The following is a 12120-nucleotide window of genomic DNA, read 5'->3' as shown; positions in this document are numbered from 1 at the left end:
GATTGAGAAACAAATAAGCCATCAGAAGTGTATGGAATCTGAAGCCCTAAGAAATAGTGCAGAACTCCCAAATCCTTCATATCAAACTCCTGTGTGAGAGCTGTAATAACATCTGAAACCAACTGGTGATCACTCCCTGTGAGAATCGCATCATCCACATAAAGCAATAGAATAACCGTGCCCTGTGATGTATGTTTAACAAATAGAAAAGGATCGGCTGGAGACTGTTGGAACCCCAATCCTGGCAAAAAACTTGTGAACCTCTCATTCCAAGCTCGAGGGGCATATTTTAGACCATATAGAGATTTTTGAAGCTTGCATACATAATGAGAAGGATGACTAGAACTGTGAAAGCCTTGAGGTTGTTCCATATACACCTCTTCATTGAGTAAACCATGTAGGAATGCATTTTTAACATCCAGTTGTCGAAGAGTCCAATTAAAATGTGCTGCCAATGCGAGGATTAATCGAATGGTTGTAGGTTTCACCACTGGACTGAACGTTTCACCATAATCAATGCCTTCCTCTTGACTGTACCCCTTTGCAACAAGCCGTGCTTTGTATCGGGAGATGGAACCATCTGCACTCCTTTTGATTATATACACCCACTTACAGCCAACAAGATTTTTATGGGGTGGAAAAGGAACAAGAGACCATGTTTGTTGAAAATGTAAAGCAGTTATTTCCTCTTGCATAACAGACTGCCACTCTTTCATTTTTGCAGCTGCTTTGAATGTTTTGGGTTCTAGAAGTGGTGAGGGGAGAGCCACGGATGCAGAATAAGCCTTTCTTTTAACAATGCCACTTTTGGAACGAGTCTGCATTGGATGCAGATTCATATGGATGGGAAGATCAACAATTATGTGGTCTTGTTGGAAATCATGATCATCAGGGATAGGGAACTATGTAACAACATGAGGGCTAGATGCTATGGGTGAAGAGGGTAACAGGGACACTGAATTATGCAGTGAAGATGGTTGAATAGACTCTGAAGCTGTACATGATTGTGGTTGGAAAAACTCTGAGGTTGTAGATGCAGGCAAGGAATCTGTGGCACTAGATGAACGTGGACTCAAGAACTCTGAGGCTTGAGATGAAGATGAATGAAGATGAGATGATGGTAATGTGACTTGATTATGCAATGAAACTGATGGTATGAATGGTGCAGATGAATGAAGTAATGACTTGGAAGGGGATGGAGGCATCTGAGATATAGCAGATGATGTGGTGGAGTATGGGAATTGTGTTTCATCAAAGAGAACATGTCTAGAAATATAGATTTTGTTTGTGATCCCATCTAGACAGAGAAAACCTTTGTAATTGGCCGGATATCCCAAAAATGTACAAGTTGTGGTTTTGGGTTGGAGTTTGGAGCTGTTATAAGGTTTTAATAAAGGATAACAAGCACACCCAAATACTTTGAGGTGTGTAAGAGGTGGAGATTGACCAAATAATAACTGGTAAGGGGATTGCATTTTTAAGGAAATACAAGGCATTCTATTTATCAAATAAATGGCTGTGGAACAAGCAAAGAACCAGAATTTGGAAGGAAGTGTAGCTGTTTGCAATAAGGTGATGGCAGTTTCCAGAATGTGCCTATGCTTCCTTTCTGCCAATCCATTTTGCTCTGGAGTGTATGGGTAAGATTTTTGGTGCAAAATGCCTTTGGTTGTTAGAAAATGTTGAAATGGATGACTTATGAATTCACCACCACCATCACTTTGGAAGATTTTAATATGAGCAGAAAACTGGGTACTTAAGTAGGCATGAAACTTAACAAAGATTTGAAAAACTTCTGCTTTATTTCTTAATGGAAAAATCCATGTGTATCGAGTACATTCATCCACAAAACTAACATAGTACCTATACCCTTCAAATGACATTATAGGGGCAGGTCCCCATACATCACTATGAATAACCTCTAATGGAGTTACAGACTTAGTGGCAGGAAAAGAAAAAGACAACTTTATAAATTTGCCTTCCAAACAAGAAGTACAGATGCTGTGACAGGTATCTGTGAATGCAGATGGTTGGATGTGTTGAAGCATTGCAGATGTGACTTTATTGGAGGGAAGCCCTAAGCGTTGATGCCATAAGCTTGTAGTAACTGGTTTGGCTAGATAACATGCATGTAATGTGGATGATGCAGGTAGTTTCTGCTGTGGAGATTTAAACGGAATGGGGTAATAGCCAGCTTTACACAGTCCCTTGAGTAGGATTTTCCCTATGATTTTGTCCTGAACCCAAAAGGAAATATCATCACATATGAATCTACATTTGTTATCCTTGCAGAGTTCATATATGGACAATAAGTGTTGTGAAAGTTTTGGCACATGCAACACATTGTTCAGTGTAAAGATATGGCTAGGAGCTTGCAGTGTAGATGTACCAATATTAGAAATTGTCAAACCTGCACCACTGGCAGTGGTTATTGTATCTGTGCCTTGATAATGAGTAGCCATGTCAAGATTTGCAAGCTCGGAAGTCATATGCGATGTGGCACCAGTATCCGCAACCCAGAATTGTTCAGATGATGGAGAAGGATTATGACTTGCTTGCATCGCAGTGAGATTAACTGAGGGTGGTCTCCCTTGATATGCAAAGTTGTTTCTGTGATAACATTGAGTAGCAGAGTGTCCAAACTTCCAACATATTTGATATTGAATAGCTGCTCCATGTCCAGCAGTTGATGTATTATGCATTTGAAAGCAATCTGTAGCCACATGACCTTTTTTTGTTACAGATTTGACAAGTGGGAATCGTATTTGGATGATCAGGATAAGTGTGTTGAAAAGCTTTTGGGGCGCCAAGAATTCCAGGACTAGAATTGTATGGTAGAGAGTGAAATATGGGACCATTGTTATAATGAAACCTGCCTCTTCCTTTACCTTTGTAATGTGTTCCCTTGTATCCCCCAGAAGACATTGTATTGCCATAATTGCCATGAACAGTTTCAGAGCCATTTGGAGAAGATGACCTTTGTCCAGAGTGAAATCCATTAGAAGTAGATCCGCCATTGAAACTGTAGCCTTCGCTTGAAGACCCAATGTCAAATCCCTGAGACTGAGATGAACATTGATCAAGGCTAAGAGCTTTGCCTTTTTCAGATTGAGTGCTTGCAACCATTGCAGTTCCAAAAGACAAGGAAGATTCACAAGACTGTTTAATTATAGCTTCTTCAGCAAGAAGCTGTGATCGAAATTCTTTCAGGGAAATCCCATTCTCTCTGCCCCTAATAACACACCGAAATGTATTATAATCAGCAGACAACCCTTTTAGAGCAAGGATGATTATGTCGTCATCATCAAATCGAACACCAGCTGCAGCAAGATGATCTCTGGCATCTTTGATCCTTTGTAGATAGACAGATACTAAATCGGACCCTTTCTGTATGTTCTGAAGCTCTGTCTTCATTTGAAAAATGGTAGTCTTTGTAACTGTAGAAAATCTTTCTTTAAGATTTGTCCACATGGCATGAGAAGTTGTACTGCCAAGCACACATGAGATCGCAGTAGACGACAATGTAGCTATGAGAAGCTGCATAAGAGCCCGATCATGCATTTTCCAAACCTGATAGGCATCAGTTTCAACCCCTTCAATATTCGCTTCATCAAGAAACCTTGGTGGACATTGCTTGGACCCATCAACAAAACCAAGAATTCCATGACTGTCGAGCAGAAGATTGATCTGAAAACTCCATACAAGATAGTTTGAATCATCCAATTTAACTGTAACAGAAGATGACACAGTAGAGATGAGACTTGTAATAGGTGATTGCACAATATGCAATTGCGCTGCGGTAACCATTGGTGCAACAACAGGAGAGTGCTTGACTTCGAACTTTTATCGAACAGTTGGTGGGCAACTGTGTAGGAGACGAGTATCTTGAGTATCAGGACTTTGACGAGCCCAGAAATCTCAGAAAATTAACAAATCAGAGGATTGAGAGAAAGAAATATATGTATCAGATAGTATGCGGAAGCTTTTAGATTCAACCACGGCGATGATACCATGTAAAACTGCAGAAAACTTAAAGACAAAGAAAGAAGAAAGAACACAGAAGAAAGAAGAGGAAATTAGAGAGAGAGAGTCGGGAGAGAAAAACCAAATTTAGAGAGAAGAAAAGACTTGTTATTTTTCCACACTTTCTTTACAATTTACAAACTGTTATATGTAGTTACAAAACCTTCTCACTAAGCTAAGGACTAACTGCTGTCTAACTACCTTATAACAAACTATATAGGATCTTGACAAGTGTCATTCATTTCTACCATAGATTTATCTTTCACTTGGAGGTTGGTTTTTCTTACTTCACTATTCTTACAGTATATGCCTCACACAGTGCCCTTCCATGTTTCCCTCTTCCCATGCTAATAGCCTCACGCTCTCTCCCTCTAACTTTGTGCCCTAATTTGATTGCCTGCTGCCAAATTCTTAACCTACGCGCATGGCTGAGCAATACGCTTAGAAGAAACCTTTAAAATATACCTTAGTTATGAGAATTGTTATTAGCACTCCAAAAATCTCATTTGGCACTCCAAACTTTCTATAATTAGAAAGAAAAATACACTTGTGAGGAGTGTAGAATGAAATTTTTGGAGCGCTAATAACAATTCCCTTAGTTATTTATACAATTGATTTCAACAACCCTTGAATTACGCCTTAATTTAGGCTATTTTAGGTGGATTATGACCTAAGTATATATTATATTAGGCTTTAGTTAAACTTAATTATAGTTTAGAGAACTTGCTCATACACCACCATTTCCAAGTATAACGACACCGGCCAATCAATCATAGTATTGCTAGACAATTGGCCAAAGTGATCTACTTAACCCGCATACTGAAATTTTTGACGCACATTGAGTAGTGTCACGTGACATTCACTTAAATTATAATACATGTATTTTTTTTATTATTATTAATATCCTAAAAGTGAAACATAACAACCCTAGCGTCCACTCTTACTATTATAATATGTGAAATAATATACACTGCCCGTAGGTGAAAAAGGTGCTATTAGTCAAATATTTAAAAGAAAATCCAAAGATTAAAGAGAAAGTTATCTTATAGCCTTTAATCTTTGCTATTGGAAGGCAAGCCCCTGGGTTGTCACTTTCATTTGTATAAATTAAGCTCCTAATGTAAATCGGTCCCCACGCCAACACGCATACACAACATAAAGTGGGATTATTCCCCATACTTAAAAGCAAGAAATCTTCTCAACAGCTAAATGTGTATCTTTGATAGGTTTAGTTAAATAAGACCAAAAGATTCTAAACTTAATTAACACTGTCATTAACAAAACCCTAATTATATTATGATTTAAACATCAAGAAACTATGCGAAGTGTGTGGATGGTTTGATTGACAAGATCTAGGGTTATGTGTCATTCCTTCGTCCTTTCCTTACACATTTTCTTTCGCTTTTTTTAGGGATTCCAAAGCTGGCTTTCCTCTCTGCAGAACCAGTGAACTACCTCTAGCTTTAGCACATGCTGCTCCACTTTGTATATATGCGTTTTATGCTGTACGTAGCTTTTATGATGGCCTGGATAATCTGAATTCTGAAAGGGTAAAAACATCGATCCTGTCCAACACGTGTTGCGATGTAGGTACGGACTCGGAGCATCAAACTAAAGTTTTGTTAGATTCCTCCTCTGGTGTCCTTCGATCCGAAGACAGTGCTGCGTACATGAAAGGCGCCGTTCTGTTACCTAACAATTAGCCGGCACGTTCGCTCAAAATTTTTCGATCTTACCTAGCTATGATGTATTTTAATTAGGTCCAAGAACATGTTAACATGTAGAGTTATATATTATCAATAGTCCATGTGCGTGTGAGTTTTATGATTGTACATAAATTATTGTATAATTTACATTTATCGTGGTCTAAATCGCTTTCGCACGTATAAACAGCTGACTTTCTCAAAAGTTCTAGCATGTATCACATCTTCAAATAAAAATCGTCTTTGATCAGTGATTCACATTAACTTTTATGTCAAATGGGTTTGTGCTTACTGCTTAGCATTAGTGTCATCATGCATGTACATGTCAAAAGAAATATAGTGTCTAGCTATAGCTTATACTCCAGTGGTAAAAGCTTTTACAGTTTTCTAGATATAAAACATAAAAATTGTGTGGAATGGTCGGAAGATTTCCTCAAATTGAGGGAGAACATTTTCTGTTTTATTGAATTTAGGAAATCAAATCTTGGTTTCCTAAAAATGCTGCATTCTTTTCAAATATCTGTTTTCTAATGTAACAATAGTTTATGTAACCAATTGAACATTGAAGAGAGGTAAATATAAAACTATATGCAGTTGTACAAGCTAGGTTATATATAGACAATATAGACACTATTTATGTCAAATGCTAGCAGATGCATGCCCGAGAACATCGTCGTCTTGGTATCTAAAATATAATTAGGGCATATATATCCAATCAGGTGCCTACAAAGGCTATGATGATCATATCCACATGCTTTATTGGCAAACTTTCTAAGACGTGGGCTGCTAAGAGTCAAGTGATCCAACGAAAAATAATAAAAAAGGATTTCTCTTTTTTTCCAGTGCATTTTCTCGCCATTATTCTGTTTAGTTATTGAATTGAATAAATAAACAAAATTTAAAGTTATAACCAAAATGAGGAGATTAGGAATGTACAAAGAAAGTGCATAGTTGCTTATTTCTTAAAGAATTTCAAACTAACCCCTTTTCAACTTGTAGGATGATAATTTTGGTGAGAGAAAAGTTAGAGGTTTGAGAAAAAGATAATATATAGATGAGAGTGGGTGAAATAGAATCTTGGGGGTGGGAAGATTGTTAATGCAAAGCCCACGGCTACTGTACAAACAGTGGGAAAAATCGGACATCACTGCTGATATGTGTTTGATGCTTGTTGCTTCATGTTTAAGCATGCAAATTAACATGCTGGCCCGCTAAACTAAAGGTGTTTAGTTTGATGGTATTTTTTATGAATTGTTGAATATGGTGTTGGTTCATGGTTTTGCCATCAAGTATTAACTAGTTTTTATTTTATTTTATTTTTTTTTCTCATTTGAATAACAATTTGCTTGAAGATTTGGCGATTCATTTTCGAAAAAAAATAAAGATGATTTGGAGATGGGATTTTGCAATCATGTAACTCGCAGCATCGCACAAATACCCTTACTAGTGTTTGCTATATGCAACCACATATTCGATATGCACATTGACTCATTGAACACCCAAAGAATTTTGCAAACTTTCTAAGGCGTGGGTTGCTAAGAGTCAAGTATAGCAGTGATTCAACAAATAATTAAAAAATGATTTCTCTTTTCTCTCTTGCATTCTTTCGCAGCTCTTCTGTTTAGTTGTTGAATTGAATAAATAAAAAACCTAAAGTTATAACCAAAATTAGGAGATTAGAAATGCACAAAGAAAGTGAATAGTTGCTTATTTCTTAAAGAATTTTAAACTGACCCTTTTCAACTTGTAGAATGATAATTTTGATGAGAGAAGAGAGTTGGAGGTTTTGAGAAAAAGATAACATATAGATGAGAGGGGTGAAATATAATCTTGCGGGTGGGAAGATTGTTAATGCAAAAGGTATTCAAGGAATGCGGAGAGAGAAAATATTCAGTAAAGGTGGGGGTGGAAATATAAGATACTAGCTAGTAGAAAACTGGGCTAAGGCCATGGATCAACAGGCCACTCGTTGAACATCAATGACTTTGTCACGCCAAAGACCACAGCTACTGTACAAACAGTGGGAAAAATCGGACATCCACTGCTGATATGTGTTTGATGCGGAGTAAGATTATCTCTCTTCCTGTTCTCATTTTTTTCCCTTCTCTTTTCACATATTATTTTTTGTCTTATTGTCTATATAAAAAAATCAATATAAGATGTTGACGTGGCTAAACCGTAACCGTTCAAATAAAATGGGAGGGAAGGAAAGAAAGATTGGGACAGGAGAGAATCCTCCTCCGTTTGATGCGTGATGCTTCATTTTTAAGCATGCAAACATGCTGGCTCGCTAAAACTAAGGGTGTTCAGTTTGATGGTATTTTTTATGAATGTGCACCCACATATTCGATGTGCACATTGAGCACCCAAATTTCTTTTGCAAATTGCCAAGTTTTGTTGATGTAATGGTTAGAATAATTTAAAACTTGGTGGGCATGGGCATGTGAACTGATTAAAACTCTACAGTTCTAAGTTCTAACCATTTTTGCATGTCTGAAGCACATAGGCGAACATATACATAGAGAGAGCATTTAGTAAAGGTACAACATATGACTAATTGTAATTTAAATACATCGATATTTTTACATTAAGAGGGAGAGGGAGTTCGGATAGGCTACACAATTGGCAGCTTAATTTGGTATCGAATTCGCCATCCACGAAATTTGAACCTAAAACATCTCACTTCCAAATGAGAAGGAATACCACTAGATTGTGGAATAATTGTAAATAGAATTGTAGAAGTATCGTTCTCCGATAAAAAATTGGACTAATTAAAGTTAGTCAATTCAAGACATTCCCTAACACAAATTGTTTCGAACCCTAATTGTTGTTGCTCAAGATATTATTCTCAAGAGTACCACTACAACCTATCCCAATTTGTTTTTTCATTTTTAATAGTAGAGGAGATATCCCACCATACACTGGGTAGCAACTTACTTTTGGTCCTGAGATAAACGGTACGCTAAGAAATAGCCAATAACCCCAAAAAATACATTCGTAAGAGTTCGAATTTGAATTGAGAATTTCAGACCTTTACTCACTTTCCACTTGAAATTCTAATCAAAACTTGTTAACATCAACTTCTATAACACATGTTGATTGAACAAAAAAAAAAAAAAAATGATATGACACATAACATAGCAGTTCTTTATTATTTTGAAAGTAAAAAAAAAAAAAAAAAAAAAAAAAAAAAAAAAAAAAGGTGAAAACCAAAAATCAATTTTGGTCATTTTACTTGGGTTTTCAAAGTTTGGGTGTCTGATTGGGCCTTCTTAGAATAAACCGATTTGGGTTTTGTAGTGCGGGCTTTTACAAACTTAACATTTTGAAAACCCAAGCCGCCATATGCCGCCTTCCATCAGGCGCTTTCGTAAACTTAAACCAAGAACCCTAACTGTGACTCGGTTCGAAGGCAGAGTACTAGCCGCATCGTGCAGATCTTCTCTCTCGTCGCTTTCGACAAGGTAAGATCTATATCCAGTAAAACTGCTTAGTTTTATCATAATTTTGGCGGATTTAGGGACTTACATGTACTTTATATGATTTGTCGTTGATTTTATGAATATCTGTTCGTTTTCTCCTTACTTGAAGATTTTCGATCTTCGTTGGATTATAAATATACTTGCAAATATTATGTATAATTAGAGTTTGATGTGATTAATTTTATTTAATTTATTTTTCTAAATTTATTTTGTACAATTTGGTAGTAAGGAGTGTAATTCAACCACGGAAACATTGAAATTATCCAACATGCCAGGTTTCAATTTTTGAAAACCTGAATTATGGATTTTCAGTTTAGTTACCATTTTTTCAGTATCGAAGTTGCGTAAAAGAACTTCTCTTGCTTCTAATGGCGATTCGGATATAAGTTTTGTTCTTTCGAGCTTCCTAGTGTTTATAATCTGGAGACCTGACCTGAGCATTCTAACAAGAATTTTTTAATTTTCATCTGTATCATATTATAAATTGTCTTTTGTCGATGTTAGTCTCTTTTTGTTCTTATTCATGAAAATTATTTGATTTTTCTGATGAAATTTGGTTCTCCCTGGTATGGCCATTATAAATGTACTAATATTTGTTTGAACTGAATCATCAAACACGGTCCACCTTATTTTTGCTTTCTTAATGCTGATTTACATTGTTGCATTTTAGTTTTGGATTTCGCATGATACATGCACCGAATTTACGAGATATTATTTAGTAATTGCTATTGTAGACTTCGAAAATGCTGTTGGCATTTTGATGATTAGTATTAGTAGTGTCTGTCGTTCAGCTTTTACTTGGTACCAGTTAACTTGATATATCTTGTTCCTTGCCAGGTTCAGCTTTTGGATTAAGAACTTCCCAGAAACCTCTGTTCGAGATGAGGTAATGATTAGTTCGATGTGTCAATGGAAATTCTTCTTAGCTTTTCTTTAATGAAGTACTAATAAGTTTTCCTCTTTCTTTGGTTTTGTGTTTATCTCCCTCTCTTCACAGCCGACCAATGGAGGAAGATGTAAGTTATACTGCTTTTGAGCTTATTTAGTGCATCTTTGTTATGTCTCTCTTTGCACGATTAAATGTTATGTGTTTTATTGCATTTGGATATGGAATTTGCAACTTTGTACGTGGTTGGCAATATCTGATGGTTTTGCATCTGTGAGTATGGAATGATTCTCGTGACATCACTTTGATGGTATTTCATGGAAACTGTTGAGTCCAGAATCTTGTTGCATATCAATTAGTCAATTTTTGGTTCAATGTATTAGCACAAAAGTAATTATCAAATGAAATTGTCATTTGTAATTGTGTTATGGCTTGAATGTCTGTGCGGGTTTCTTTAGTGACCTCTTTTGCTATATTCATGGTCTCATGTGTCTTTTCCTGGTCAGCTCTGAAACCACTAATTCCGCATATTTATTCTTATTCGGATCCTCAATTTGTGAAGATGCTTATCTAACCTGAATGCTGTAGGGTGCCAAGAACGAGGAAGAGGAATTCAATACAGGGCCACTTTCTGTCCTTATGATGAGTGTCAAAAATAATACTCAGGTAATGCTTTCTGAGAATCTTATTATTCTTTGTCCGGAAAAGCTTTACATATCAAGGGCAAGTATTCTTATTCAATTGGTTCCTGTTGTGCAAACAGGTGCTCATCAATTGCCGTAACAACCGAAAGCTTCTTGGCCGTGTGAGAGCATTTGACAGGCATTGCAACATGGTTCTGGAAAATGTCAGGGAGATGTGGACTGAGGTATTTTCCTTGTTCGTTCTTTTGCGTTTTGATTTCATTGGGATACAGTCTATGGCCCTGTGGTTGTTGATCATCAACCATCAACCATCAATCATCAATCATCAATCATCAATCATCAATCATTACATATTCGTATATTTTTTTTTTTTTTAGTCGTTTATTTGTCTATGCAGGTGCCAAAGACTGGAAAAGGCAAGAAAAAGGCGCAACCGGTTAACAAGGATAGGTTCATCAGCAAGATGTTTCTCCGTGGGGACTCGGTTATCATTGTTCTTAGGAATCCCAAGTGAGGTGTAAACCCAGCACACAATTCTAATGACTTGCAGATGTAGATTATGTGCTGAAAATTGTAGAAGTACTATCGTCGGGAGTTTGAAATGCACTTCGTAGAGCAACTTTCCAGTGATGTATAACTTCATTTGGATCTGTTTGTGAATTTCAATTGACAGGCACTCTTTAGAGTATCTCTTCCGGTGTCGGATAGTTCTTGATCAAAAGCTAACTTCATTTGACTCTGAATTTCAATTGACAGGTGTTTGGACTTCATGCTAGTAATATCTTGAATTACAGTGTGCAAGCCAAGATCCCTTTGTAGCCTGACGGCTTTTTTCCGACAGGTAAAATTGCCGAGCGGCTCTTTTTATCCTGGTCAGCCGACTCTATTTAATGGGATAAGGTTTAGGTGTTATTGAATTGAATTTATCCTAGTATAATTGTGAACCCGTTGATCGAATGGCTTCAACTCTGTCGATGAACTTGTTTTCTGTCCTCGTCTGCATTAGGTTTCCGGCCTGAATTTCTTCGCTGTTTTAAAGGACCTTATCTTAAATAATTGAAGATTTATTTTTCTTTATTTTGTCCATTCCTTTTTATTTTTTATTTATTCATTTATTCTCAACTTGCCTTTTGCCTTCTTCCAACAATAATTTATCTACGCCAATTAAATCATTTGCTAATACACGTCAATATATATCTAATTAAACATATTTAACGATTTATTATAGAGACAGTGGCTCGTAGGTCGTACATTTAGAATGATGACTGGCTAAAGCAAAAGCTAATGCTTTTGTGCTTAATTCCAAACTCCCTCAACCTCATTTCCTCACAACTTTTCAAATTAATAATAAAATAAATATCCAGTTATTTTGGAGTATGATC

At 36.5% G+C, this 12120-nt stretch overlaps 1 protein-coding gene and 1 pseudogene across 1 annotated transcript; one reads left to right on the top strand and one right to left on the bottom strand.

Moving 5' to 3' along the window:
• Positions 1 to 2196: 2196 nt before the first annotated feature.
• Positions 2197 to 3807, bottom strand: LOC148698703 (uncharacterized; annotated as a pseudogene).
• Positions 3808 to 9042: 5235 nt separating this feature from the next.
• LOC137747275 (uncharacterized) lies at positions 9043 to 11426 on the top strand. Its single transcript, XM_068487352.2, has 6 exons — positions 9043 to 9190; positions 10046 to 10094; positions 10206 to 10224; positions 10683 to 10760; positions 10858 to 10962; positions 11136 to 11426. Exons 2-6 carry the CDS (start codon positions 10090 to 10092, stop codon positions 11250 to 11252), a joined length of 324 nt encoding a protein of 107 aa, XP_068343453.1. The 5' UTR covers positions 9043 to 9190; positions 10046 to 10089; the 3' UTR covers positions 11253 to 11426.
• The last annotated feature ends 694 nt before the right edge of the window (positions 11427 to 12120 follow it).

Source organism: Pyrus communis, chromosome 2 (genome assembly GCF_041283825.1).
Source record: "Pyrus communis isolate YQ-2024b chromosome 2, ASM4128382v1, whole genome shotgun sequence".
Taxonomy (NCBI): domain Eukaryota; kingdom Viridiplantae; phylum Streptophyta; class Magnoliopsida; order Rosales; family Rosaceae; genus Pyrus; species Pyrus communis.
The sequence above is the reverse complement of the archived record's forward strand: the minus strand, read 5'-3'. Positions and strand labels throughout refer to the sequence as shown.

Bases quoted from the DNA above. Each gene is read 5' to 3' on its own strand.
- LOC137747275 (XM_068487352.2), top strand. The intron at 10,761-10,857 runs GTAATGCTTTCT...TTGTGCAAACAG, and splicing joins GTGTCAAAAATAATACTCAG to GTGCTCATCAATTGCCGTAA. The intron at 10,963-11,135 runs GTATTTTCCTTG...TTGTCTATGCAG, and splicing joins TCAGGGAGATGTGGACTGAG to GTGCCAAAGACTGGAAAAGG.